At 52.3% G+C, this 27419-nt stretch overlaps 1 protein-coding gene across 1 annotated transcript in view; it reads left to right on the forward strand.

Moving 5' to 3' along the window:
- ITGA11 (integrin subunit alpha 11) overlaps nucleotides 1–27419 on the forward strand; it is a 94446-nt gene that overhangs the window by 35564 nt on the left and 31463 nt on the right. Inside the window, exons 3-12 of the mRNA XM_084781158.1 lie at nucleotides 6354–6454; nucleotides 9479–9570; nucleotides 10371–10485; nucleotides 13551–13678; nucleotides 15902–16050; nucleotides 17439–17583; nucleotides 18328–18493; nucleotides 20036–20106; nucleotides 26159–26303; nucleotides 26929–27077. Coding sequence (XP_084637284.1) covers nucleotides 6354–6454; nucleotides 9479–9570; nucleotides 10371–10485; nucleotides 13551–13678; nucleotides 15902–16050; nucleotides 17439–17583; nucleotides 18328–18493; nucleotides 20036–20106; nucleotides 26159–26303; nucleotides 26929–27077 — 1261 coding nt within the window. The remainder of the gene's footprint in view (nucleotides 1–6353; nucleotides 6455–9478; nucleotides 9571–10370; nucleotides 10486–13550; nucleotides 13679–15901; nucleotides 16051–17438; nucleotides 17584–18327; nucleotides 18494–20035; nucleotides 20107–26158; nucleotides 26304–26928; nucleotides 27078–27419) is intronic.

Here is a 27419-nt window from a genome sequence, read left to right on the forward strand (position 1 = left end):
CCTGGCCAGGGACACCCTGAAAAGGGCTGTTGGAGTGCACTGTGCACCCATCTAAACAGTCGTCACCTGCATGGAAGGCAGCAGGAACTTCAGAGGGCCCTTCCCCACAGCCAGGCAGTGGCTGGGGAGCCAGCCGGCAGACAAGCCGCACGTCCCACTGAGAAACATCTGTCTAAACGACCACGATGCTCAGGTTTCATTTCAAAGGAAAAGATTAGTTACAGAATGGAAAGGGAAAAAAAAGTCTCCAAGTGTGGCTTGGACAAATAAGCCAGAGCTTATCAAGCCTTCTGGAGAGAGAAGGAAGGGTTTTTACATGTGGTGCTCAGCCTTCCCGTGGGGGAGAACAAGACCTGAGGCACACAAAGGATGCTCAGGGACCGGAGTTTGTGTGTAAAACCACATTCATCAGGAAGCTTTATCCCAAGAAGCAAAGAGGACTCAGCTCAGCATGACAGTGTGAGTGCCTCCTCCATCTGCCCATCCACCTATTCAGAAGTTACCAAGCTTAGACTGCTCAAAGTACCTTGACCAACTCTGGTTTAAAAGTGGATGGAAGGCTCTGCTTCCTGGAGGGAGGCCAGTTATCTGAAGGAAAGAGAAGGTGCTCATGAGACATGAGCAAAGCATCATGGGAATTACGGCCCAGAGATCAGGGAAGGCTTTCTGAGGAAGGCTGGTTGGGAGTGGATGGAGTGAGGACAGTCAGAGGGCTTCCGGTGGGAGACTACACTCGCAGAGCCGAGTGTGGCATGCTGAGCAACAGATGCGTGCCCAGCACGGGTGTGAGCCAGAGAGGTGCTGAAAGGCTCACGCCCTTGCTCGTGGCACAAAGCAGGCGCCCAGCAGCCCCGGGTCTCACTCCCCTTCAACTGGGTCGAGAACCTTCCTTGCAGCTGCGTCCCCTCATTCATCCCCTCTTCCGTCCTAAGTGCTTCTGTGGGTTGAGGAAGAAAATGGTGGGCAGAGGTAAACTCACAGACTGGGAGGTCATCGGAAAGGAAGGTGCAGGTGTTAAGACTGGACACCAAGATGCAAAAGGCCACCTTCCATAGCCAGCCCTCAGAATGACATCATACCCACTGGTGTCATGTCTACCCATTCTACTGGGGCATCAGAGATCCTGCATTGATTATTAATGACAACAGCTTGTACAATTAAAAAAAAATTCCTTGAGCATCTATCAGCAGATGTACCACCAATATGAAAATATAACAGTGCTTAAGCACCATGAAGAACTGGGCTGGACCTTATTCTCCATCCATACCTGATGCTCCCGGGGAGGCTGAGAGAGCAGTAACAAGGCCGTTTGGCCTCAGATGACACTGTTCCTTCTCCTCTCCTTCTCCACTGCCACACACCCTCTGTCCACACCCTGGCAAACTGGCATGTGTTTCGTGTTTGCAATTGCAGCACAGTGGAGTCAGAGATAGGTAGCTATCAGGGGTTCCAGCCAGCCTAGCCTAATCGGCAAGCTCCAGGTCCCAAAGGGAGACCCTGTCCCAAAAAAAAAAAGTGAATGGCACCTCGAAGTTGACCTCTGTCTTCTAGCAAACTAGAGACCAGCGGAGCACATGGCAGCATTCCAATCTCACAAACCCAAGAGCCAAAGAAAGCTGATCTCTCTGCTCACACCTGAGGACAGAGGCATCCGGTGTCCAAGTTCAAAGGCAGTCCAGCAGGAAGGTACAGCCAGTTGGGGGCCAGTCTCTCAGTCTTATCAGGCCTTTGACAGATCGAACAAAACCCACCCGCGTCATAGAAGACAGTCTGCTCCACTAGACTACAGATCCACTCAGCCTACAGGTCTGGTTGTTTATCATGTACAAGGACACCCTCACAGGGACGCCTGGATAGTGTGTGGCCGAATATCTAGGCTCTCCCTGCCAGTCACATTGACACATAACATTAATCCCCACAATAGATGTGTTTGTTTAAGACCCACGCAGAGGATTCTGATCTCTCCCGAGAGTTTTATGGAGTCAGGGAGAGTAAGGGACGCGCTGGCAGAGTGGCCTTATTCATTTCCCCAGCTGCTAGGAGTCCAGGCTTTGCCAGGTGGCTGGGCCAAGGTGGGCATAAACCCCTGCTGCTGGCCCCAGGAGAACTACAGTGCTGACTTAGCTCTTCTGGTGGCCCAGGGTAGGCTCTGCCTGCACACGCACGTACACACACACACACACACACACAGCCCTGAGCCCTCCCATGCCACAGGCTCTCTGCTTGCTGTGCTCAGCACTTCCCCCACTCCATCTTGAACACATTAGCCACCAGGCTCACACTGGATGGAGGCGGTTACATTTTCCATGAAAGCAGAGAGAGGGGGGGGGGGGAGGGAGGGAGGGAGGGAGGACTCCCTTTCATTCCCTAGATGGGTACGCTCTCATACACACTTTTATCTGATGTCAGAAAGGCAAAGCAAAGGCAAGAAATGGACGGATGGGCCAGGTGTGGCTTTGAGGTCCGAGGCAGTGGAGAAAGGACCAAAAGATCCAAATGACGAAAGGATGGATGCAGAGAGGAGAGAAGCCAGGGCGTCATGGAGAAGTGAGCCCACTGGCGTTACGGAGGGCAGCCCTGTCCACACTCTGAGCTGCTAAAGTCTTCACAGTGCGGAAGGGACCCCTGAACCTGAAGTCCCAGCTCTCAAACTGCCCCCAGACAGACTTCCAATGTGTACAAACTGATTTCGTAACCAAAACCATGTGTCCGTACACCGCGTACACATGACTCCTTAAAGTTGACTGGGCCATTGACTGGGCCGTCACTGATTGTTACTGAGGTTCCTGGGATAGAAGGGGCAAGCCCTGCAAATGTACAGGATCTCAGCCTACAGTCTACCCTTCTTACTCAGTCCCTACCAGCCTCTAGACTTGGGGTCTCCAGCAGAGGCTGGCCCCTCTACTGGAATTTCTCTTCTGCTTTCTTAGAGATCCAGCAGCCGTTTGTGCTCACAGGCTCTGGGTCCACCATCTGTGTGGGAGCTGAGCTGCTCACACCTGCCTTGGCAGACACAGGCAATAAAACTCCTGGCTGGGTTTAGGTCCCGGCCCGTGCCTGCCAGCTTTCTACCCTCCACGACTTGGGTGAAGCCCAGAGGCAGGACAAAGTTAATATAGCTTTGACTCTGCCTGTCCTTGTCCCTGGCACTCAGTCCATCCTTGCTCTGGGTTCTGGGTGCCTCTTCCAAGACTGTCGGGGAAGTTTCCTTCCAGCTCGTGTAGTCTCAACACCCATTACCAGGTACCCAGAAACATCTGGAGTGCAGGGTTCTCTCTCAAGGGGTTGTTTGCAAACAGGACATACATAAGACAAAAGGCTTTCTGTTCTCCTGACACTAGCTGGGGGACAGTTCCAGGTGTTCCGTTAAACAACAGAGGAGAGCAGGCGGGGTGGCTCAGAAGGTACAGGCGCTTGCCACACAACCCGACTACTTGAGTTTGATCCCTCGGACCCACATGATGGAAGGAGAAAAGCAACTCCTGCAAACTGTGCTCTGACCTCCACATGTGCACCATGGCATGTGTATGTGTAAACGTACATACATACACATACACAGAGGGGGGTGGGTAATTGTTTTAAAGCAAGAAATAATGTATATGATGTTAATAGTCTATCCCCCACCTGAGCTGGACCAGGATTCTGCTCCTCGCTGATATGTTTTTCATAGTACAGTAACATGGTGGAGGGTATGCATATGTGCATGTATGCAGGCACACATATATGCATGTGGAAGCCAGAGGAAAACTTCAGCTTTTGTTCCTCAGCCACCATCCATCCTGTTTTCTTTAAGGCAGGGTCTCTCACTGGGCCTGGAGTTTGCCAAACAACCGAAAAGAGGTTGGGCTGAGCCCCCAGGGATCCATCCAACTGTCTCGGCCTTCCAAGTACCTGGGTTACAAACACACACCACCATGCGGGGGTTCTAAGAAGCACAGTCAGGTCTCCTGCTCCAGAGGCAAGTGCTCTTGACGAGTAAGCTACATCCACAGCCTGAGCTAAACAGGTGTCCGAAAGCATCCTGTGGAGTCTTGCAAGAGAGAGAGAGGCTATGAGGCGAGATGTCAGGAGGGAAGCCTACAGGCCAAACACACACACACACACACACACACACACACACACAACCAACAACAACAAAAAAAAAAACCTTTACCCATGTCCTGCTGGGAACCCAGGAACCCAGGCTGTTGGCATAGCCCTCCTTATAAGGTGGCCACCAGAGGAAAGGGATCCCACAGGCCCACAGCTACAGTGCTCGCCACCAGCCCCACTGCAGCTAAAGCTCTCCTGCCATCACTTCCCTAGGAAGAATGCTGGGTGCCCACAGCTGGTGACGCACAGCCCTCAGCCATGGGAGGTGCATGCTTGCCACAACCTTTTGGTTTCCCGTGCTGTCTGATGCCCATACCAGAAGATATTGAGTATCTAGCACAAACAGCCCCTCGGGCTCCGAGGTTGCGTGTGGCTATATAAAGTTGAGGCCACAGGGGGTGGTGGGGCTGCCAGACCCCAGGAGCAATTTGGCTGTTCTGGGCGATGACGTGGACTTTTTCTCAAAGCTTCAGCAGTTAGCCCCTTAAAGCAAGCTTGAATCATTCCCTCTAAACCTCAACCCTACCAGGCACACGTCATGCCCAGACTCCAGGGCGAGAGGAGGTAGCCCAGTCTCCCTCTTTGGCAAGACACTTGGGGCAGCGCAGAGGAAGCTGTCCCGTGAGCCCTCCAGTCCCAACCCTACCACGAACTGACTCCCAGGCAGCTTCCCTCTCAGGGCCTCTCATTCTGCATCTGTATTATGGGGATGGTAAACCTTGCCTGCTCCCCAGAAAGTGCTGAGAACCCCCAGAGAAATGAGATCTGGGAGAGTAGAGATGGGGTACAGGGGCCACTCTTGGTCTTTGAGAAGCACAAAGCCAGACAGACTTGCTATAGATCTCTTTGGCCTTGAGGACTTAGTGAATTTACATGTTATTCCATCTTCGCCGGTGCCAGGATGCATGCATGACCAGCCGCCAGGGGCCACCAGTCTTGATGCACAGCTTACCCAAGTACAGGCCCCCTTCTCTGTCTCAGTGTCTCTTAGCAGTGGTGAGACAGTGAGAGGTCGGCAGTGAGGCAGCAGTTGACCCCATTTCACAGGCAGGAAAACCAAGGTTTGGTTGGTTAAATTTCTCCAGACCAAGCAGCAAGCTGGTAACAGGGCCAGGATGGGGACCCTGCTCTGGGTCCCATCAACTAAGTTCCCGTCCATTACCAGGATCCTCCAAGTACCCCTGGACCTCAGTGTCCCACTTGGAAGTGGGGAGTGTGGTGAGGAGCCCACCTGAAGCAGGCTGGGAGTGAGTTCTAGAAAACACATGGATACGGCTGTTCCAGAAGATGGCAGTGGCTGTCCTAATCTAGAGCATGCTATGGCGGGTCCTCCTTGAAATTGCGGCACTCAGTCTAGAAAGCCCTCCCCCTCCTCCCCGTCTCTGAGAGAATGCAGCAGCGTTGCCTATGCAATCTGTCCCAGAATTAAGTAGCCAAAAGTCGTCTAGACAAACAGATTTTATAAGCCCAATTAACCCCTGCCAGTCAGGCACAGGCACACCTAATAAGGGGCTATTTTTAGAGCCTGTCATTATCCGGCTCCCTGGAGAGAAAGCTCGACTCTTGTTTCACAGACATTTCCTTTCTAACAAAGTTCTGTCAAGCCCCACTTCAGCCTGGCATCTTTTCCTGGCAGCCCAGAGGTGGAGCGTCTGGCCACGAGGAGCCGCTGCTGTCCTGTGCAGTCAGAGCCCCAGAAGCAGTGTGGTGTGCAGGGTCTGGATAGCTCCTGTATCACCTATACCATTCCTGTCTATTCTGCGGCTCTCAGAATCTGGCAGCTTCACTGTGGGGTGTGTGTGTGTGTGTGTGTGTGTGTGTGTGTGTGTGTGTGTGTGTGTGTGTGTGTGTGTACTCCTATGTATGGGTGCTCAAGCACTCATGCATATGTGTAGAGGCCAGAGATCAACCCTGGTGCTTTTCCCAGGAACCATCTACATTGGTTTTTGGAGGCAGTCTCTCGCTGGCTTGGAGCTTGCCAATTAGGCTAGACTGTCTAGTCCCTGAGCCCCAGAGAGTCACTCGTCTCTACCACCCCACCCCAGTGCTGGGGTCACTCCCTCAGCTTCTCCCATGGACCACCCCTCCATGGCAACAATGCTTACAGGTCTTCACCTCCGTATCCCCACACCTGGCACCAACTCCCCCCAACTTGCCGCTGAAATCCCAGCTTCCCTCATCGGGAACTCCTTCCTCTCCACCTCCTCTGCCACCGAGGCCAGCCTCCCCAGCCACTTGGCTCCTCCTCTTTCTCTTTACAGGTTGGTTGTGGGTGCCCCCCTGGAAACCAATGGCCATCAGAAGACAGGAGATATATACAAGTGCCCGGTAACCCAGGGCAACTGCACCAAGCTCAACCTGGGTAAGCAGCCACTGGGGCTCTACTTAGCCGCCACTCAGGTACAGAGCAGGGCTTGGGACACACCTGTACTCTTAGTCACTCGGGTCATCTCAGCCCTTGTTACATGCAGAGCAGACTCTACATATGCAGCCGCCTGCCTCTTCCTAGCTGTCCTGTGGGTGCATCGCTGTGCTCACACTGCAAGCAAGGAAGCTAAGCTGAGGAGGTGCCTCAGTCAGCCGAGTGCTTACCTTGCAAGCTTGAGGAATCAAGTTCAAATCTAAAATCCAGGTTAAAACAAAACAAAACAAAACAAAACGCCAGGCACAGTGGTACACATTTGTAATCCCAGTGACAGGGAGGCTGAGGTGGGCATATTGTTAGGGCTTGCTGGCTAGCCAGCCTAGCATACCTAACAAGGTCCAGCCAATGAGAAGCCCTGTCTCAGAAAGACAGGCAGTGTGTGAGGGAAGACTGACCTCCATACAGACACATACATTAAAAAAAAGAGACAGACAGACAAAAGCAGAGACAGATGGACAGACAGAGAACCTGAGGCCTGAGAGATGAGGCAACTTTCCCTCAGTCACACAGCTTGTCACTCCTCAGGCACTAGTCTGGATTTAAAGCCAGCCCTCCAGTGTCCCACGCTATTCCTAACTCATCCACTGCCCATGTGCTCAGGGCTTTCTGGCCTCAGAACAGATGAGCTCATGTTCCTGATCTTGAAACAGGAGCAACAGCAGCTAGACCTATGTATTGTCAGCAGCGTCCATGGAGCTAGGCGTTTCTGCCGATTCGATCCCCATCCTTCAAGAGTGAGTTTGGACCATCCAACAGACAAGGCAGTGACAGCATGAGGACACAAGAGGACACGCCCAGGACCACCTGGCTATAAGCAGCACGCTAGGATCCAAACCGCTCAGCATGGCCGCCCTGCAACCACTGTGCAGTGATGTGTCCACATGGAGGCTTCTCCTCATGGAAGTTTTCTCCAGCCTGTACTAGAGCAGAGACCAGGAGAGATGCTGGGGACACACACACACACACACACACACACACACACACACACACACACACACACGCACACATGCACACGCGCACACACACACCACTCCATTAAACACTTCCATCTTCTCCTAAAAGGCAAAGAGACAGTGGTTTGCCTCTGCCCACAATAAGGAGAAAAATCCTACATGGGCCACAGAGCCACAATTCTTGGGCCTTTCCTGGAAGACTGGCCTTCCCAGGCCTTTTTCTCCTCCCCAGCAGGATGTGCTGCCCTAGAAACTCACAGGAGGATCCAAGGAGGAGGGACCAGGGAGGGCAGCCCGCCCACAAGAGGAAATGGCTGTAGTTCTAGAGATAAGTAGATGGAGAGAGAGGCCAGCATCCAAAAGAAATCCCAAAGTTGTCACTGGTGCCACCAGTGTCTGTCATACGATGCCAGATGCTACATGAACCACATGGGTGAAGAATCAAAACCCAGCACTGCCTGCGCTTCAGCGAGAGCACAGGAAAGGAGTCTGGTTGGTGGCTTAAGTCTCCCAATGTCCCCTCCCTGAGGCGCAGGCTAACAAAGCAGGCCCAGGGGAGCCTTCCTCACAGCTGTGCAGTCCCCACTGTGTGTCCTTGGGAAATTCCCATTTCTCTCTGAGGCCCAGATTTTCAGGTGTAAAGTAAAGGCGCAGAGTCTATTCTACGTCTGCTCTGCACTCTTAGAGGTCACTGAGTAGCCAGCGGGTGGGAATGTAGCTTCATTTGCAGCATGCTTGCCTAGCGTGCACAAACCCTGGCTTCCACACCCAGCACCTAACAGCTGAGCCAATGCATCTGTAACCCTAGCACTTGTGAGACAGAAGCAGAAAGATCAGAAGTGCAGGGCCATCCTTGGCTACACAGTGATTTCTAGGACAACCTGGGCTACATGAGACCCTATCCAAAAACAAACAAACAAACAAACAAAAAGCAATCAAACAAACAAAACACCAGAGAGAAGCAACACAAGAATAAACAAAACACCTCAGAGAAGCAGGAGGGAAGAAAGGAGCTAACAGCTCCCCGGCCTCCACCCCCAGTGCAGGCTGTTGTGGCAGCATAGCTGTCGTGGTCACCTCCATTGTTCTGGCCCTGGCCTGCCCCCAGCCTTGCTGACCAGTCCTCTGGAAACCAGGCTGCTCTCTACACATCAGTCTCCAACACAGAACAAGGCAGACTCTGGAGCTGCAGACTCCCAAAGTCCACAGCAGGGGACACGGGTCTACAGCAGCTCAGAACAGACACGCTCCAGCCTTTCCACTCCTTGCCTCCTAAGTCAGTGTGTATGCGCGCGCGCGCGCATACACACACACATACACACACATACACAAATACACACATATACAAGTACACACATACACACATGAGCACACGCACACATCCATCCATGTGCATGCACATACACTTTGCTTCTGGGGAATCCAAGCTCTTTTCCATCCCTTCAGCGTCCTGAAAAGATAACCTAGAAAACTCTCATTAGATGCCATTGCCCCATGGTTTCGGACCTGCCACAGAATCACCTGGCCCCACCACAGCTGGCTGAGGCCGCCAGCTGCACAGGCTCCCTATGAGGGACCCTCAGCACATGGCAGGTGGGCAGGTGGGTAGAAAAGGGGTGTTAGATGGCTGACCCTCAGATGGTAAAGTGTCACTGGGAGGTGTGGGTAGGGTCCCTGCACAGAGAAAGCCACCTCTGGGTGCCTGCCGTGGTATGGCCAGGGTGTAGTCAGCTGCCTGGAGAAGGTAGAGCTCCAGACAAGGTGAAGGCTGTGCTGTGGGCTTGTTGTGTGACCTTGTACAGTTACTCACACTCTGTGGCCTTCAGTGTGCTCGTCTCCCAGAAAGCTGTGAGGAAGGTATAGATGGGGACGAGGCTAAGGAAGATCCGTGTTGCCCTCCCAGGCGAGCGAGCAGGTGTGGGCTCACCTCAAGTGACCCGCTCGCAGCACGCTCTGGGCAGACCGAACCAAAGGGGGGTGTAGGTTGAGCATCTCCCCTCTGCTCCAGGCAGGGTCACTCTGTCCAATGTGTCTGAGAGGAAGGACAACATGCGCCTCGGCCTGAGCCTTGCCACCAACCCCAAGGACAACAGCTTCCTGGTAAGAGGATCAGCCCCACAGCCGTCCCCAGCCGGCCTGCCTGCCTGCACAGACCCACTGCACAGGCTGTGGAGAGGCCCAGCCAAACAGTCCCCCACACACGCGCTTCTGCGCATCCTCTGCATGCATGTCCCTCCTACCCTCCTGTTGGCCGATCCCTACAAACCAATAGGGACCCGTCCTGCAAGGGGGTGGGTCTTTCTGTCGGCCCCGCCCTTCATTTCAGTGGATAGACCAGGATGGTAAAAGGATTGAGGCGTCTTGCGTCTATACCTGGGGAGTAGCACAGAAGCTGGGCTCCCTTCTCGGTGGCCTTGCCTCCCAGAGAAAGTCATCTTTGGCTCTTAGCCAAAGGCCTGACACAGTGGCTTTGGCAGCAAATTTCACACAGCGGAAGCATTCTTTTTCTTCTTCTCCTAGTAAAGCCTAGAGATTTGCCCAGTGAGGGCCTTTGTAGACAAGAGCCAGCCTAGCGACTCTTGGAAGGGCCACTCCTACAAATGAAAGGCTTCCTTGGGTCCCACGGGGGTCTGTGGAGTGGACAAGTAGAGGGAGGAAGAGCCACCATCCCAGATCAGAGGATGGAGAAGGGGACAGAGATCCGGGTTCTACCGCTCCCCACTACACCTGAAGCCAAGGGCACTGCGGCAAGAGAGAGTTCAGTCAGACTCAGAGACTTCCCATGCTAGCAATGCCTGCGCTCATATAAAGAAGTCGGCCCTGAGTCCTGGGGGGTGGGGGCGGGGCTTGGCCCTGTCTGAAGCCCTGTGACTGGGCTCCTGTGCTGTGCCGGTTCACAGGCCTGCAGCCCTCTCTGGTCTCACGAGTGCGGAAGCTCCTACTACACCACCGGCATGTGTTCAAGAGTCAACTCCAACTTCAAGTTCTCCAAGACGGTGGCTCCAGCACTTCAGAGTGAGTACCTTCGAGTACCTTCCAGCCTGAAGTCTCCGCCTGCACGGAGCAGTCCAGGAAGGAGGGTTAGGACTCTGCTCACCACTACTGTGTGCCTAGAGAGCTTGCATGTAGATTCTGTGACTGCTTCCACCCTCTGGGATGATCTGAGAGGAGTCACTTCCAGCTGGTTCCCTGTATGAGGTCCTCGTTCCAGGCTGCCCCTCCCCCACAGCGTGACAGTTGATAACAAGTTCACTCTAAATGTGAAAACCGTCCAGATGTCCGCGTAGGTTCCCCGTAGAATCCCGAGCATGGGGAAGGTTGCCGAGCCACCATGTACAACAGGCCAGGCTGGGGCAGCATTCATTTAGACTATAGTGTGAATGGTGTTCCTTGACATCCTGGAATGGAGAAAGCCCATTGAGTGGAGAGCCGAGGAGAACAGAAATAACCTGGGTGTGATGGTTACACCAAGTCATCTGTCCTGGGCAGCTTGCCCAGAGCCTCGTGGACACAAGACCTCCCCCTCCCTCCCAAGCAAACGTGGGGAGCTAGAAGCCTAGACTTCTTGGCTTGGAGCCTCAGCGTTTCCTCCAGATTAAACACCCTCAGCAAGCAGCTGTTGCCTGTTTATGGAGGGCAGGGGATTAGCACCTCTGGCTCAGGCAGCCTCCCCTCAACAGAGGAAGGAACGGGCAAACAAGCCAGAGAGCTGTCCTCTGTAGGGTGGGGAGCCATGGGGTCCATTCACACAGTGTCCCTAAAGGCAGCTGCAGGACACAGGGGAAGGTCAGGGCACTTGTGGAGTTTCTCACGGGGTGGGACACCACAGCCCTGACACTGTCGCCTACTGCTGGCTGAGATGCTGCCAGCTGGCCTCCTCTGTGGTGGATCCTTCCTCCAATGGCCCAGAGTGTCACTCCCTTAGGACTTGGCCCCAGAGGGGCTTGGAAAAGGCTGGGGGGGGGAGGCTGCCCAAATAGAACATTCAGCCATGTTTTATACATGCACACACACACACACACACACACACACACACACACACACGCACACGTCAAAAGCCTATAGACCTATAAATAGGTTCTTCCCAAAGTATTTTTTAATTTATTTATTAGATTGATTGAATAACTGGCAGAGTAATTTTTTGTTTGTTTGGGTTTAGTTGTTGGTTTTGGTTTTGGTTTTGGTTTTGGTTTTGAAAGATAAGGTCTCTCTACATACTCCTAGCTGTCCTAGAACTTACTATGAAGACCAGGCTGGTCTCAAACCCGCAGAGTTTGACCTTTCACTGCCTCCAGATTAAAGGCGTACACCACCACACCCAGCAAGATTTAGTTATTTTTATTCTATGTGTATGAATGTTTTGCCTGCATGCAAGTATGTGTACCATGTACCACGTACATGCCTGGCGCCCATAGAGGCCAAAGAGGGCGTTGAGTCTCCTGGAACTGGAGTTAAAGATGGTGTAAGCCAATATGTATGTGCTGGGAACTGAACCCGGATCCTCTGCAACAACAACAAGGGCTTTTAACCACTAAGCCATTTCTCCAGCCCTCTCCCGACAAGCTGTCTTTAAAAAAAAAAAAAAGAAAGAAAGAAATTAAAAGAGAAATCAAAATAATATATCGGTGAGCCTCACCTGTCAGCGAGAGACTGAGACTGTTTCGAAATACAAAGTTGATGGCTTTTGCAAAGGAAAGACACCCCAGGTTGACCTATGCCCCTAGAGAGAAAGAGAGACAGAGACAAAGAAACAGACAGACAGAAACAGAGAGAGACAGAGAGCAGACTGGGCACAGTGTCACACATCTGTAATCCCAGCCTTGGGGAAGTAGAGGCAGGAGGATCAGGAGTTCCAAGGTTATCCTCAGCTAACAAGCTAGTTCCAGGCCAGCCTGGGCAACATGAGTAGATGACATTTTATCTTTAAAAAAAAAAAAGGCGGGGGGAGGGGCAGTAAAAATTGGATCAGCTAAGACTTACTGAGCTCAGCTCTTTAGAAACATCTTCTCGTTAACCCTTAATGGTAACTCTTAACTACCGTGCCACTCTTACAATCGAGAAAACTGGGAGCAGCAGAGTGACTGCCCTTAGGTCGCACAGCCAGTGAGTGGCAAGGCCAGGAGTCACAGGCTGATGCCAGAGTGCACATCCCCTTTCTTTCCTTGACGACTCCTCCGTGAAACATGAAACCCACTCATCCAGGTTGCTAGTGGAAGATGCCACCGGCCCATGGTGGTGAAGCAAATTGCCCTAAGGTCTCGGTTCCAGCAGAGGCAGCGGCCTGGGGAGCACTGATCAGTTGGCAACCATCAGTCTCTGGTGGGGAGCGGAGTGATTTCAGCTGTGATGCAGAACCGGGACATCCCAGCTGCCTTGCTCTTGTGGCTCCAATAAATGGCTATCCTGAGGACAGATCTCCACGCGGAGGATGACAGGCATCAGCAGTCACTCTTCGCTGGCCTTGGGAAGGTCACTCCGAATATGAGAGACTTGGGGCTGAGGACATGGCTCAGCTAGGGAAGTGCTTGCCGTGCAAGCCTGAAGCCTCAGCCTCCAGGACCCGCGTAAAAGCCAGACATGGCAGGCTGGAGAGATGGCTCGGCAGTTAAGAGCACAGACGGCTGTTCTAGAGGTCCTGAGTTCAATTCCCAGCACCCACATAGTGGCTCACAGCCATCTATAATGTGATATGATGCCCTCTTCTGGCCTAAAGGTGTACTAGCAGGCAGAAAACTGTATACACAATAAATAAATAAATAAATAAATAAATAAATAAATAAATAAATCTTTTTTTTTTTTAAGCCAGACATGGTGATACTCAGAATCCCACCACTGGGGAAGCCAAGACAGGACAGATGAGCTTCAGGCCCCAAGGAGAGACCCAGTAGAAAAAGAAATAAGGTGAACAGCTTCTAAGAAATGACACTCAAGGCTGACCTCTGACCTCAATATGCACACAAATACTCGCCCACACACGCCAACATATAAACACAAAAGAAAGGTCTCTTTAAGTGAGTAAGAATGTTGGAGGTTTATGAACACTGGTTCCTTGATGGCCCTGACTGTATCTCCACTTCTAGGGTGCCAGACCTACATGGACATTGTCATTGTCCTGGATGGCTCCAACAGCATCTACCCATGGGTGGAGGTTCAACACTTCCTCATCAATATCCTGAAGAAGTTCTACATTGGCCCTGGCCAGATCCAGGTGAGTGTCTCCAGGGCTCGCCTCTACTGAGCAAGATTCCCTAATCGCTACGGCCTGAGTGACCCTATAGCACTGGAAAGCATCTTCCCACCAAAGGGTAGGAGCTGGCAAGGTCAGCCAGCACTGGGACCTGCTGCCTCAGATGCCCACTTCTGGTGGACACAGCAAGGGTGTCTTCAGGGGTAGAGGCCACTTATGAGGATGACCAGCCAGAGAGTCAGAAGTCAGGGAAAGAAGAACGGACACAGAAGGGGGTGCAGAGAGGCTGGGGAGACTCAAGCATGTGGGCCCCTGAGGAGAAGTGACTTGGAATAGACCTCAGCTGCCAGTGCAGCTGTGAAACACTGACGGATGAGGGAGCACTATTTCCTAGTGTTCTGTCTGGACCAGGACCAAGAGACAGGCGTGCCAAAATAGCAGGTGTTGTTGACTCTAAAATTCTTTCTATGCCAGAGAAGTGACCCATTTTCCAGAATGAATCCATGCAAAAATGTCAGGCTTGGCCGAGTGTGTTTGTAATCCCAGTGCTGGGAGAGAGAGGCCAGTAAATGTGGCCTAATTGGCGGAGCACCAGATCAGAGACAGGCCCTGTCTCAAAGGAGGTGATGGCAGTCCTGAAAATGACACCTGAGAGTTTCCTCCACCCTCCCCAATATCACACATACACATATACGACAGTACACACACACACACACACACACACACACACACACACACACACACTCCACATACCCCACATACATATACCACAAATAACACGCATATACAGCAAACACCACACACACACAGACACACACAAACACACAAAGGGTTTTTTTAATAAGAAAATTCTAACAAGTAGGGCTGTTAAAAAGGGAGCGAACTCTTGCAATGACAAGCCCCCTCCCACCAGAAGACCATCTTTTGGTGCACTGGGGTAAGGACCTAGCATTCAAAGGATTCCTGAGCCCAGTAAACTTGGTGAGCCCACCCAGCACTAGTTCATGTCACGGAGTCCCTGATACTGGTCTCTATGACTTGGTGTTTATTTCGAAGCCAATAGTGATAAAGCATTATCCACCTTAAAAATACTAGACCTCTTCTCAGACTCTTCCTTATAGAGCAGTGGCTTCTCAACCTGCGGATTTCTACTCTCTGGGGGGCCAAATGGCTCTTTCAGAGTGGTTGCACATCAGATATCCTGCATGTCAGATATCTGCATTACCAGCCAGGTGTGGTGGCGCACGCCTTTCATCCCAGCACTTGGGAGGCAGAGGCAGGCGGATTGTTGTGAGTTCAGGGCCAGCCTGGTCTACAAAGCGAGTCCAGGACAGCCAAGGTTACACAGAAAGACCCTGTCTCGAAAAACCCAAAGACAAAAACAAAAACAAAAGCAGATGTTTGCATTACCATTCACAACAGTAACAAAATTACAGTTAGGAGGTAGCAATGAAAATAATCTTGTGGTTGGGGGGGGTCACCCCAACATGAGGGTATTAAAGGGTCGCAACGTTGGAAAGGTTGAGAGCCACTGTTACATAGTTTGGCCAGCAGCAATGTGGCCCTCCCCACACAGTGCTCCTAACAAATTCTGACATGTGGGGATAAAGGTCGGGGTTGGAAGTGGGGTGCAGGGATGTATGTGCATGTGTTCGTGTAGATCTGTACATATAAGCATGCAAGTGTGTGTGTGTGTGTGTGTGTGTGTGTGTGTGTGTGTGTGTGTGTGTGTGTAGGCCAGAGGTTGCTGTTGGGTGTCTTCTTCAATTGTTCTCTGTATTTTTTTTGAGGCTGGGTCTCTCACTGAGCCTGGAGCTCATTGGTTTGACTAGGCTGACTGGCTAGAGAGCGCCAGGGATCCACCAGTTCCTGCCCCTGCAGATAGCGCCACACACAGCTTTTACATGGCCTCTGGGATCTGAACCCTCCACCTGCACGGCAAGCCCTTTACCAACTGACCCATTCCCCCCCACCCCCTAGCCCTGGCCCTGGTGGTTTAGACCTCTAGTCTGTGTTCGCTCTCCATCGTATTAAGGAAGACATTTAACCTAATGGACCCTCCCTTTCATCACCAAGTCCCTTTCTCTGTGCGCCCCCAGTTTGTCCCATCAAATCATCTGTTTTGAGCAGCCTGTGTCCCTTGGGCCATGGTGTCCTCTGGGAAGGGTGACTCCTCACAGAGGGGACCCTCACAGGTGGAGGCCTGAGCTTCAGGGTTCTGCCGCCTTCTGCTCTGCTCTGCAGGTGGGGATAGTCCAATATGGAGAAGACGCAGTTCATGAGTTCCATCTCAACGACTACAAGTCTGTAAAAGACGTGGTGGAAGCTGCCAGCCACATCGAGCAGAGAGGAGGAACGGAGACCCGCACGGCATTTGGCATTGAATTTGCACGGTAAAGCGTGTGTGTGTGTGTGTGTGTGTGTGTGTGTGTGTGTGTGTGAGAGAGAGAGAGAGAGAGAGAGAGAGACAGAGAGAGAGAGAGAGACAGAGAGAGACAGAGAGAGACAGAGAGAGAGAGACAGAGAGAGAGAGAGAGACAGAGAGAGAGAGAGAGACAGAGAGAGAGAGACAGAGAGAGACAGAGAGAGACAGAGACAGAGAGACAGAGAGAGACAGAGACAGAGAGACAGAGAGAGACAGAGACAGAGACAGAGACAGAGAGATTTACATATAGATATACATATATGTATGTAAATCAATCTCAGATGCCATTTTTGCTTGTCCTACTGTACACAAAGCCCCGTCCCATCCTTTGGTGTTCTCAAGCAGTGACTAGTTAATTCCTCAAGACTCTGACTGTGAGCTGGGCTCTACTCAGTTCTCTCTTGGGTCCTCCCACCTGGTTATGGTCTGGTGTCAGCTAGAACACCTGCCATCTGGGAGTTCACCTAGGCTGGACGTACAAGACAGCACACTCATGTCGCCATCAACAAGAGCACAGTGGGGACTGGTGACCCAAGTACCCAACCGTGGCCATCTGGCTTGGTTTTCTGGTGTAATTAGAGTGGTCTCTCAGCTCTTGTCTTCTTGAAGAAGAGAATGTGACCCTACCTCTTCAGATACGATTGGCAGCTGATGACCAGCCCATACTCCCCAAGTGTCTGATCTCATGGGTCTGGATAGGACCCAAGCATCAAAAAAAATGTTTAAACCTCCCAACAAGAGATTCTAATGTGCAGCTGGGTTTCTGAGGCACTGAAAACCCACTCAGGGTTTGCCCACCCAGGATCTCCCTCCTGCCTACCAAAACAGCAAGGCTGGGGCACCAAAGGGACTCTCACACTTCTTAAATGCAGGAGATCCAGAGTGGGAAAATGGCTCGGCTGGTAAAGTACCACACCAGCATGAGGACCGAGTTCAGATCTCCAGCAGCCACAGGGCACTGGCTGCATACCTGTAGTCCCGGTGCTTGGGATATGGAGACAGGCAGATTCTAGTAGCTACTGACAAGCTAGCCTTGCTGAGTCTGTGAGCGTCATGTTCAACACGTGACCCTGTCTCAAAAAGATAACATGGAAAATGATCAACCTGTGTCAACCTCTGGCTTCTATATGCAAATGTTCATTCACACATACAAACTTGGTACACACTCGCACATACACATGCACACGTATGCCCAAGGACCAGCTCAGCAAACGGTGGAAGATCTTGAGCTGTTGGGGTGCCTACAGGGTGCCTACAGCCTCAGTTGTGGCTTCTGTGGCTGCACCCTAGAGGAAGGACATTAGGCTGTCCCATCCCCACAGTCCTCTTCTGACCCACCCTTGCGTCTGCTTCCAGCTCAGAGGCTTTCCAGAAAGGCGGAAGGAAAGGAGCCAAGAAAGTGATGATTGTCATCACGGATGGGGAGTCCCACGACAGCCCAGACCTGGAGAAGGTGATCCGGCAAAGCGAGAAGGACAACGTGACCAGATACGCTGTGGCCGTAAGTGCTGCCCCTGCCTGGGGGTAGCTGGCTACCATCAGAGGCTCTGCCCTTACAACCCCAGTGATTGCTGCAAGCTGCTACCTAGCAAAGGCACAAGCTGTGCCCTTCTCTGAAGAACAAGTTGAGCGTGCAGGAGGCCCTGGGTTCCATCCCCAGCACTGTATAAAACCAGGGGTGGTGGGGCACACCTGCAATACCAGCACTAGGGAAGTTGAGGCAGGAAGAGCAGCTGCACAGAGAGTTGTTTGTTTGTTGTTTTGGTTTGGGTTGGGTTTTTTGGAGACAGGGTTTCTCTGTGTAGCCTTGGCTATCCTGGACTCACTTTGTAGACCAGGCTGGCCTCGAACTCACAGCAATCCACCTGCCTCTGCCTCCCAAGTGCTGGGGTTAAAGGCGTACACCACCACACCCAGCTGCATGGAGAGTTCTTGAGCCAGCCATCTTGACGTTGTGCACATGGATGCAGAAATGTGTGGCGTTGTATTTTCCTTCTTTTCCCAGGGAATTTCAAAAAACATAGAAAGTACCCCCAACCCTCCCAGATTCCAGAACCCCAGCTAATCTGACGGGTCTTATCTGAGACCGGCCCCAAGAGAATATCTGTTTCAAAATGCCAGTGGCATCTTGAGAACGGAACATGGCTGCAGCCCACCTTGGGGTCCTTGGGGTCACGGGACCTGCGGACGTGTGGAGAAGTCAGTACTATGTCCTGGTTTGTCGTCCTTGCCCGTTCTCTGACAGGTCTTGGGCTATTACAACCGCAGGGGCATCAACCCAGAAACGTTTCTAAGTGAAATCAAATACATCGCCAGCGACCCTGACGACAAGCACTTCTTCAAGGTCACGGATGAGGCTGCCCTGAAGGACATTGTCGATGCCCTTGGGGACAGGATCTTCAGCTTGGAAGGTGACTGGTTCATGGGCTTGTACCTCGGTCCAAGGACTATAATTTCACAGAGCACAGTGGCTTAGCAGAAACCATTGCTTCACCCAAACTGTACTGGGCACCACCCTGTTGGATCTGAGTGGGCTGGGTTTTCTGAGACTCTGTCTGTCTGCTGAGGACATTTTGAAGGGGAAGGGGGGCTGAATTAGAGTTGCCAGACTCAGAAAGCATATAATAGAAGTGCTTATGACAGACTTACTCTGAAAACTTATGCATTGTTTCTCCAAGATCAGATTTCACTGGGCGCCCTCTATTTTATGTGTCAAGCTCAGTGTGAGCCTAACAGGCTTGGCTCCGTTCTCTGACACAGGCCCTACACACTACAGTTTCTCACTCTACCACTTCTGTGTAAATCAAAACCATGGTTTGAGGCTGGGGCTGTAGCTCAGTTGGGAGAGTGCTTACCTAACACACATGAAGCCCCCCGGTTTCATGCACCAGCATTGCATAAGCCCAGGAAAGCACAGGGATGCTTGCCTGTGACCCCAGTACTCAGGGGGCAGTGGCAGCAGTTGCAGAATAAGATCATCCTCAGCCACATAGTGAGCCGGGGTTATATGAAACTTGTTTCAAGAAACAACACCGTGATTCAATTCCCCCGGTAGAGCAGCATCTGGGAGAGCCCCACAAAGAATCCCGTTTGCAGAGACCTTGTTCTTGCCGTGTGTTTCTGTGACATTCATAATGGGGCTCTTGGCATCTGTGGGGACTATGGAAAGAGATGAAGGGGGACAAGCATCCCAGAGCCTGAGAGACGTGCAATGTGTTGAAGTGGCATTCAACAGACATGTGTAAAGAGACCACAATGGCCATCCCAAGCTCGGGCTCGGGCCTTGACCCCACCCTGGAACTAACTCAGACAGTGAGACCGATGGGTCCCCTCCCCCTCCTTCCCTCGAACGGTCACCTTCGGTGATGAGAATGTGGTCTTGATGACTTATTCAAGGGCCCCTCTGTGGAGTGGGCTTTCAGCACATGTGGCCTTTCCTATGTGAATCCACAGTGGTGACAAGCCTTAGGGACCAGCAACCAAATCCTGTGACCAATGGAAACGAGCAGCAGAAATGACGCTTCTCTCCTAAAAACATGTGAATTTCACACATTTTCATTTGACATCCCTCACCCCGCTACACACACACATTCTAACAGTCATTTGTAGTGCATGTGTTCTGCAACATGGCTTATTCCAGGCTCTTTGCAGAACTGAGTAACTGTGCAGGTGCACACAGGCACATACACCCACACACAGAGACACACACACACACAAACATACACAGAGCCACATACGGGCTTGCACATACTTACATGCATGTGCACACACAGACAACACACAAATGCATACACACTTCAATAGTCACACTCAATAACAGAGATATGATGAGGCAGTGCGGGCCTCAGGGTGCCTTTCAGAAAAGAACCCCAGTTCCCAAGATGCTCGAGGAAACAGGACCGGAGGGCTAACCAGCCACGCACACAGCTAACACTGTCTCGTTCCTGTTTTAGGCACCAACAAGAACGAAACCTCATTTGGGCTGGAGATGTCGCAGACGGGCTTTTCCTCACATGTGGTAGAGGTACAGGACCCTCTCCTTCCTCCCCCTCCCCTCTCTGTCTTACTCATCCCGGTCTGTCTGTCATTCCAACTTCTATGGTTCTTTTGCCTCTTTCTTGCTGTCTCTTAGCCTCCTGGAATCTTCTAAGGACTGGAATGAGGGAAGTTAAAGTCTTCAACTTCTTTCTATTGTCTCCTGCTTGCTTCCGAAGCCAGCTCACTATACATGTTAAACACACCCACCTGCCCACCTGCAAGCAGCAGAGGCCCTCCCGGGGCAAAGCCATTCAGTCCATAGAATCCTGTGCAAAAGTCAGGCCAAGTGTAAAGACCAACAGCAAGTACTTGATAGCACCAGGACGTGAGGTGACGTGTGCAAAGTGGGGCAGGGAAGGTGGGTGCAGGTTCCAGCTCCACCGGGTGGATTGCAAAGCCCATCTCTCTTCAGACTCTGCATTGGACTACACCAGTCCCACAAAGAAAAGGCTACAGGTGTCACTAGCAACGTGGTGTGAGGAGGGGCCATGATCACCTGAGGCTTGACGCAGAAGGGAGCCTGAAACCTCACAGAGGGACAAAATCAGTGTTTTTGGAAACATTTAATGAAGGGTCAAGTCCTGGGAGTTCCATGTAGGGAAGTATGCCAGCCCCAAGTGTCCAGATATACTTCAGACGGCAGGTGTCCTGTGTGTGTGTGTGTGCTTGTGCGTGTGTGTGCACGTGTGTGCATGTTTGCGCGTGTGTGCATGCTTGTATGTGCATGTGGTGTGTGCGTGCGTGGGTGCATGCGTGCATGCGCACTTGTGGTGTTTGTGCGTGTGTGTGTGTGTGTGTGTATGTTTGTGCATGTGTGCGTGCATGTGTGTGTGCGCGTGTGTATGTGTGTGGTGTGTGTGTGCATGCATGCATGGGTGCTGCATGGGTGCATGCACGCACGTGCCTGTGTGTGTGTGTGTGTGTGTGTGTGTGTGTGTGTGTGTTTACACTGTCTAGGCTGGCACTATATGATTTTCCAAAAGAAGCCTGCAGGCTCTCTGTCATCCCTCCACATCCTCTGAAACCTTCGATGATGTGGGCAGGGCACGGCTCCCAGTTCCTAACCTGCAAGTAAAGAATAGATTCACAGCAAGGTTAGGTGAGCTGCGGCTAAAGCAAAGTGGTAAAGGACTGTGTGAGCCCTTCCTCCTGTGGCCAGCAGCTGCTCCAAGAGGGGGACTCCCAGGCTGTCTGAGTCAGATAGCCCAGATTGAAAAAGGGGGGCTCTTGCACCCCAAGCAGCAAGCAGATTCTGGGAAATACAGTTTATGCTCAGATTTTTCCAGGCCACATCTGTACACTGTCAAGTCCAGTGCTCTGAATGTGACAAGATGAGAGTGTGATTGTCCCATTGTCCCAGCAGCCCCGACCAGGTGTGCAGCACTGTGAACTTTCCCCAGAGGTCCCTGCACCTCACTTCATGCTCAAGAGAGCACTTCCAGGTCTTCAGGTGGCTGGATCCACCAGTCTTTTTTAGTTCCTTCTTGCTACTAAGATACAGGAGGCGCAGGGACCCCTCCCACACCCCGGGAGATAGGAGCTTATTTTTACATGAGGTCAGGCAGCCAGTCCCCTATTGTACTGTCCCTGGGTACAAGACAAGAGTGAGGATCAACCCCATTTAAAAAGCCAGGCATGGACCAGGCGGTGGTGGCACATGCCTTTAATCCCAGCACTCGGGAGGCAGAGGCAGGCAGATCACTGTGAGTTCAAGGCCAGCCTGGTCTACAAAGCAAGACCAGGATAGTCAAGGCTACATAGAGAAACCCTGTCTCAAAAAAAAAAAAAAAAGCTAGGCCAGTGAGAGAGCCCTGCCTCAAGGCAGTGCGTGGCAGAGGAATACACTGGATATTCTGCTCTGGCCTCCAAATGCACATGCACAGGCAGATGCATGTGAGCATGCACCCCTGCATACCCACATGATGCACCCACCACACAGAAAAGGGCAGAGGGGAAAACAGCACAGCAAGAAAATACAACTTCATAAAACGTGGCGGGCCATTGATTAAAAGCAGCTGGAGTGCCAAAAGCAATCAGAAATTACTCTTGCCACCCAAGGTCAGCTTGCGAACTATCAAAACAGCAAGATGGAGAGAAGCACGGCTGTCTCCCGGGAAACCCCGAACAAGCCCGGGAAGCCATCCCTGGAGCCCCAGTTAAGACTGTGTGTAGGCATGCGCCAGGCATGTGCGTCCAGTGCCAATCATGGCAACCCACCATCCTGTGTTGTCAGACACAGTGGGTGAGAGCTAAGGTGCCATTTTAGGGGGCAGCAGTCAGTCCCCCGACTATGGAGGAAGCCTCTGAACTAATAAGTTCATACTCCTCTCTCTGATGCTGTGTCTATATGTTCCTAAGAGCCAGGGAGCGCAAAAAGAAATAGAGGCCAACTTGTGTCTTGAAGACTCAGGGAGCTCGGACCGAGCCCTAGCAGAGACCTTGCTGCATGGTCAGTGTCTGCAGGACCCATGGGTACCCCAGCCTCATGGAGGGGAGGGGGCGGGCAGGGAGAGTCAGGAACTCAGAGCCCCGGCCTGTTCTTTGATGAGTCAGTCATTACTGCCCTGTGAAGTCCTTAAATATGCTCCCCAAATTTCTGCTCCCCAATTCAGAGGGGACCCCACATCTTCTATCACCCCTGACTGCCTGGGTCTTGTTTTTGTGTCAATCACCTGACAGGTATGTAAAGAGAGGATCCATACATCTGAACCTGAGACTCTAGAATTATAAAAAGCAAAACCTTCCAAATCTAGAGGAATGGCACTGTGGTGGGCTGCCAGGCCCTGGCCCAGCTGTGGGGTTTCTATTTTAGAGAAGAGGGTTTTCCAGAGCCAGGGCCGCTGATGTCATGATTGCAAACCATCCTGTCCCAGGAAGCCAGTGCCTCTGCTCTCAGAGTCAGCCAGGTTGCTATAGGGACTGGGCACCAGGTCTTGAGGGTCAGCCAGGCTGCTCTGTGTTAAGTTTGGAAAAGAATGTCGAGGCCACCCACCAGGAATTACAGTAGCCCTAGTGAGTGGTGAACTAACCCCTGACAGCTAGGGAACCTAACTGCATGGGTATGCCAGGAAACTTCCAGATGGCATCCCCACATCCAGATGGAGACTAGACTCAAGTCTAGGGCTCCAAGCTCTTGGAGGAAGGCCTAGAAAATTATAAACAGTTGACACCCACTTGTGGGAGGTCCTAGAGAATTCCTCCTACCCAGGGTTCTATGGGAGGAGCACCCTTTGACCCCTGCAGTAACACCCTACCCCCACCCTGAACTAAGATGGCCAAGAATGTCTCCAAATACTGCCAGGTTGTCACCTGGGAGACAGAGCCACCCTCCATCAAGAGCCAGGCGCCTTCACATTCTCTGGAATGGTCCCTACAGTTAAGGCCACCCAAGTGGAGACACATGGGGCTGTGTCATGGAAGCTCAGTGGCCCCATAAATCTAGGGTGGCTAGGAGGGCCCATAAATCAGGGGATCCCGACAGGCCAAGGAAGAAACATGGGGCACCAGATGCCAGTCTTCCCCAGATGACTGACTCGCTGTCACTCCCCAGCTGGGCCACACGCCTGGCATCCCCAACCTAAATGCTGGCCCTTTGCCAGTGGATCTTCTAGACTTATTTTTTTTTTCACCAGATTTGGAAAGTCTGGAGGCCCCCCATCTGGGAAAAGGCTGTGGTGCCGGGAGTTTTGTTTGGATGACCTTTCTATACGCACTTCCTAGTACACCTGTCCCCAATAAGGCCATTTTTGGAAAGGTCTTCCATTGAGAACTCTGTAGCCAGGGTACCATGGCATAGGTAAGATGGGGGCTTCCTTGTTCCTTGCTCCTGAGGTCAAAGGTAGTTCTCAAACTCCACTCATGGAGAGTGGAAAGGGCCTCTCAACAGGATCAAGCGCTGGGTGGAGCTGGCCTTTCCCAGCACGCCAGAGGTCCACACTGTTGGCAAAGGCACAAGCACCTCTTCAAAAGTCTCCAGAAACCAAGGAGTCTAGCACACAGCCGCAAAGTTGAACTCAGCAAAGAGACAGAAACAAAGGAAGGCCCTCCTCTCCAAGGGGCCCAGGTAGGAAACCAGAAACAGAGGCCACACTGAGCTTTGGAAAACCAGTGGAGACTTTCCTCTCTGCCTCACCCACTCCCTGGCTGAAGACTCAACCCTGCCTCTGACTTGCTGTGTGGCTTTGGGAAAGCTGCTGCCTGTCTCTGAACCTCAAGTTCAGATAAGGAACAATCTGCCCCGTCACAAGGCCCCTGCCGGCTCCCATGGGACTGAATGAGAAAGTACTCCAGAAGAAAGGAATGTTGGCAGCAGCCGTGGATGACAGGAATTTGAGTTCCGGACCTCAGCCTTGGCTCTTGCCCACTGTCGGTGCTTTCCAGCTGCGTGGAGCAGTGAGCTAATTAGAAAGCCCGACTTTGAACTTGGCTGAGCCAGGGCAAGCTCTCCCCAGGACAGCGTATTTATAGTCTCAAAAGCATTCCACAGAGGAAGTTCTCCCTCCAGAGAACAGGCCTTTTCAACTGCTGTGTAAGATCAACTTGCCGCTTTAAAATGGCAAGCAAACTTTGAACCCAGCCAGCCAGTTCGGATCATGGAGGGCTGTGGGGTGAGGCGGTGGGGTAGGGAGGGACCTTACCTGCTGCTGGCAGAGTGCTTGCCTAGCACAAATCAGGACCAGAGTTCTATCACTAGGGCAAGAGTGCACGCATACACACATGTACATACATACACATGCATGTGGGGGGGGGGGTGATTTCATAGAGTCTAGGCTAGCCTCAAAGTCACTATGTAGCCAAGGATAAACTGATTTTAGATCATTCTGCTTCCACCTCTTGAGTGCTGGGATTACAGGCATACACCAACATGCCCATTTTATAAGGTGCTGAGAGTGAAACCTGGGGCTTTGTGCATTCCAGGCTCTACCAACTGAGCCACATCCTGTGTACGTTGAAGCCAGAGAAGAGCCCCAGATGGATGTCCACATTTTTTGTTTGCTTGTTTGTTTGTTTTGGTTTTTGGTTTTGAGGCAGAGTCTGCCACCAGCCTGGAGCTCACCAAGTAGGCTAGGCTGGCTGGCTGGTCAGGAAGCCTGGACCACCTGCTTCTGCCTCCCCATCGCTGAGTCTGTGGCACATGCCGCCATGCTCAGCTCTTTTTCACACAAGCTCTAAGGACTGAACGCAGGTCCTTGCGCTTGTAAAGCAATCACTTCACTGCCTGAGCCATCTTAAACAAAAAGAGGCCCTTTTAGTAAAAGAAAATTAAAGCCCAAAGTTAAGATACAAAGTAGCCACCCCTGCTCCCCCTGCCCCCCCCCCCCGCCCCGGATCTCTCAAGTGGAGGGGAGCCTGTGTTCTCACCACCCTCTTCCGGCTCTGATGTCCAGTGCTTGTTGCTGCTTTTCTGTGACCGCTAGCCATGAGGGTTGTTCACAGTAGGTGTGGGGAGGGTACAGGGACCCTTTTTTTTTTTCAAGAAATAACCAGATAACGGGTAGGGCAAGACACCTTCCACTGAGGAAGCAAACTCATGGCCCTGGCTTATCTGTCCAACCCGGCATGATCCACTCTGCTTCCACTCTACCAAACAGCTGTCAGTTCCTGGAAAGTGAACCTCGGCCTTCACTCTGACTTGGGGGGGGCCCTTTGCTTGGTCACTATAGAGGAGGTCACCTGTGGACAGCAAGGCTTCAAAGAGTATGGGGGTCAGTAGGTAACAAAAGACAATTTAAAAGCCCAAGGAAATGCGGAGGGTTTGCCCTGGGTTTGGGTTTTATTTCTAGAATGTTCCTTTTTCTGTTTTTAAATCCGTGCCCCTGAGATCAGCTTGACCCATTTCGTGCTTAGGATGGGATGAGGCTCTGAGGCTTGTTTATATGCCAAGAGCCCCAGTTGGAAGCTGGGTTTCTATGTCATCACCCCTGGCAAAAGTACCCAGGGTGGCTAGTGGTACCTCAAAGGTTGTAAGACCTGGGGGTACCTTCCACAAGCGGTCTCTAGAAACAACAGTCTGATACCGTGTTCTCTCCTGGTGCCAGGATGGGACCCTGCTGGGAGCCGTAGGAGCCTATGACTGGAACGGGGCAGTACTGAAGGAGACAAGTGCAGGCAAGGTGATTCCTCACCGTGAGTCCTACCTTAAGGAGTTCCCCGAGGAACTGAAGAACCACGCTGCATACCTAGGTGAGGCCCATGGGAGGGGGGCTGGTGAGGAGGGTGAGGAGAGCCCCCACATCCAGGGGGCACGTCTGTGCCTATTGACCATTCCAGGCCTGCTACAAGAGTGGCTTCCCCTAGCTGCAGCCCACATCCCATGCCAGCTTCTGAACACATAGAATAAATGACAGATAGTTCCCATAGCATAAGCAGGCTTCAGTGGAAGCTTCTAGGCTCTCGGTTAGTTGTCAGGGTCCTTAAAGCTTCAGGCCTAGGCTGGAGCTACATCACACTGGGCCTGCCTCCCCTAGGGCAAAATGCAAGTCTGGTCAACACCCACTCTTCCTTTTATTAAATAATTCTTTATACATACATATATAAACATATATATGTATATACATATACACACATATACATACATACACACGTGTATATGTGTGCATGTGTGTGTGGGTGTGAGTGTGTGTGTGTATATTGCACAGGGGTCAGTCACATACCCCCACTGAGCCACACCTCCAAGCTCTTTTTATTTATCCTTGTGCACAAGGGAAACAGAACTCACTCTTCGGGCCTGGTTGAGGCCCATGTCAAAACCTGGTAAGGCCTACTGAGCACCTAGCACCAGAGACCAGCCTGGTTCTTCCTTCCGCAGGGTACACGGTGACATCAGTCGTGTCCTCCAAGCAGGGGCGAGTGTATGTGGCCGGAGCTCCCAGGTTCAACCATACGGGCAAAGTCATTCTCTTCACCATGCATAATAACCGGAGCCTCACCATCCACCAGGCCCTTCGTGGCGAGCAGGTAATGGAGGGCAGGCTGCAGAGGGGGGCAGGCTGCAGAGGGGGGCAGGCTGCAGAGGGGAGGCTGCAGAGGGGGGCAGGTGCAGAGAGCAGGCTGCAGAGGGCAGGCTGCAGAGGAGGGCAGGCTGCAGAGAGGGGCAGGCTGCAGAGGGGGGCAGGCTGCAGAGGGGGGCAGGCGCAGAGAGCAGGCTGCAGAGGGGGGCAGGCTGCAGAGGGGGGCAGGCTGCAGAGGGGGGCAGGCTGCAGAAGGGGGCAGGCTGCAGAGGGGGGCAGGCTGCAGAGGGGGGCAGGCTGCAGAGGGCAGGCTGCAGAGGGGGGCAGGCTGCAGAGGGGGGCAGGCTGC

The sequence above is a fragment of the Acomys minous genome (genome assembly GCF_964271855.1).
Source record: "Acomys minous genome assembly, chromosome: 5".
NCBI classification, from domain to species: domain Eukaryota; kingdom Metazoa; phylum Chordata; class Mammalia; order Rodentia; family Muridae; genus Acomys; species Acomys minous.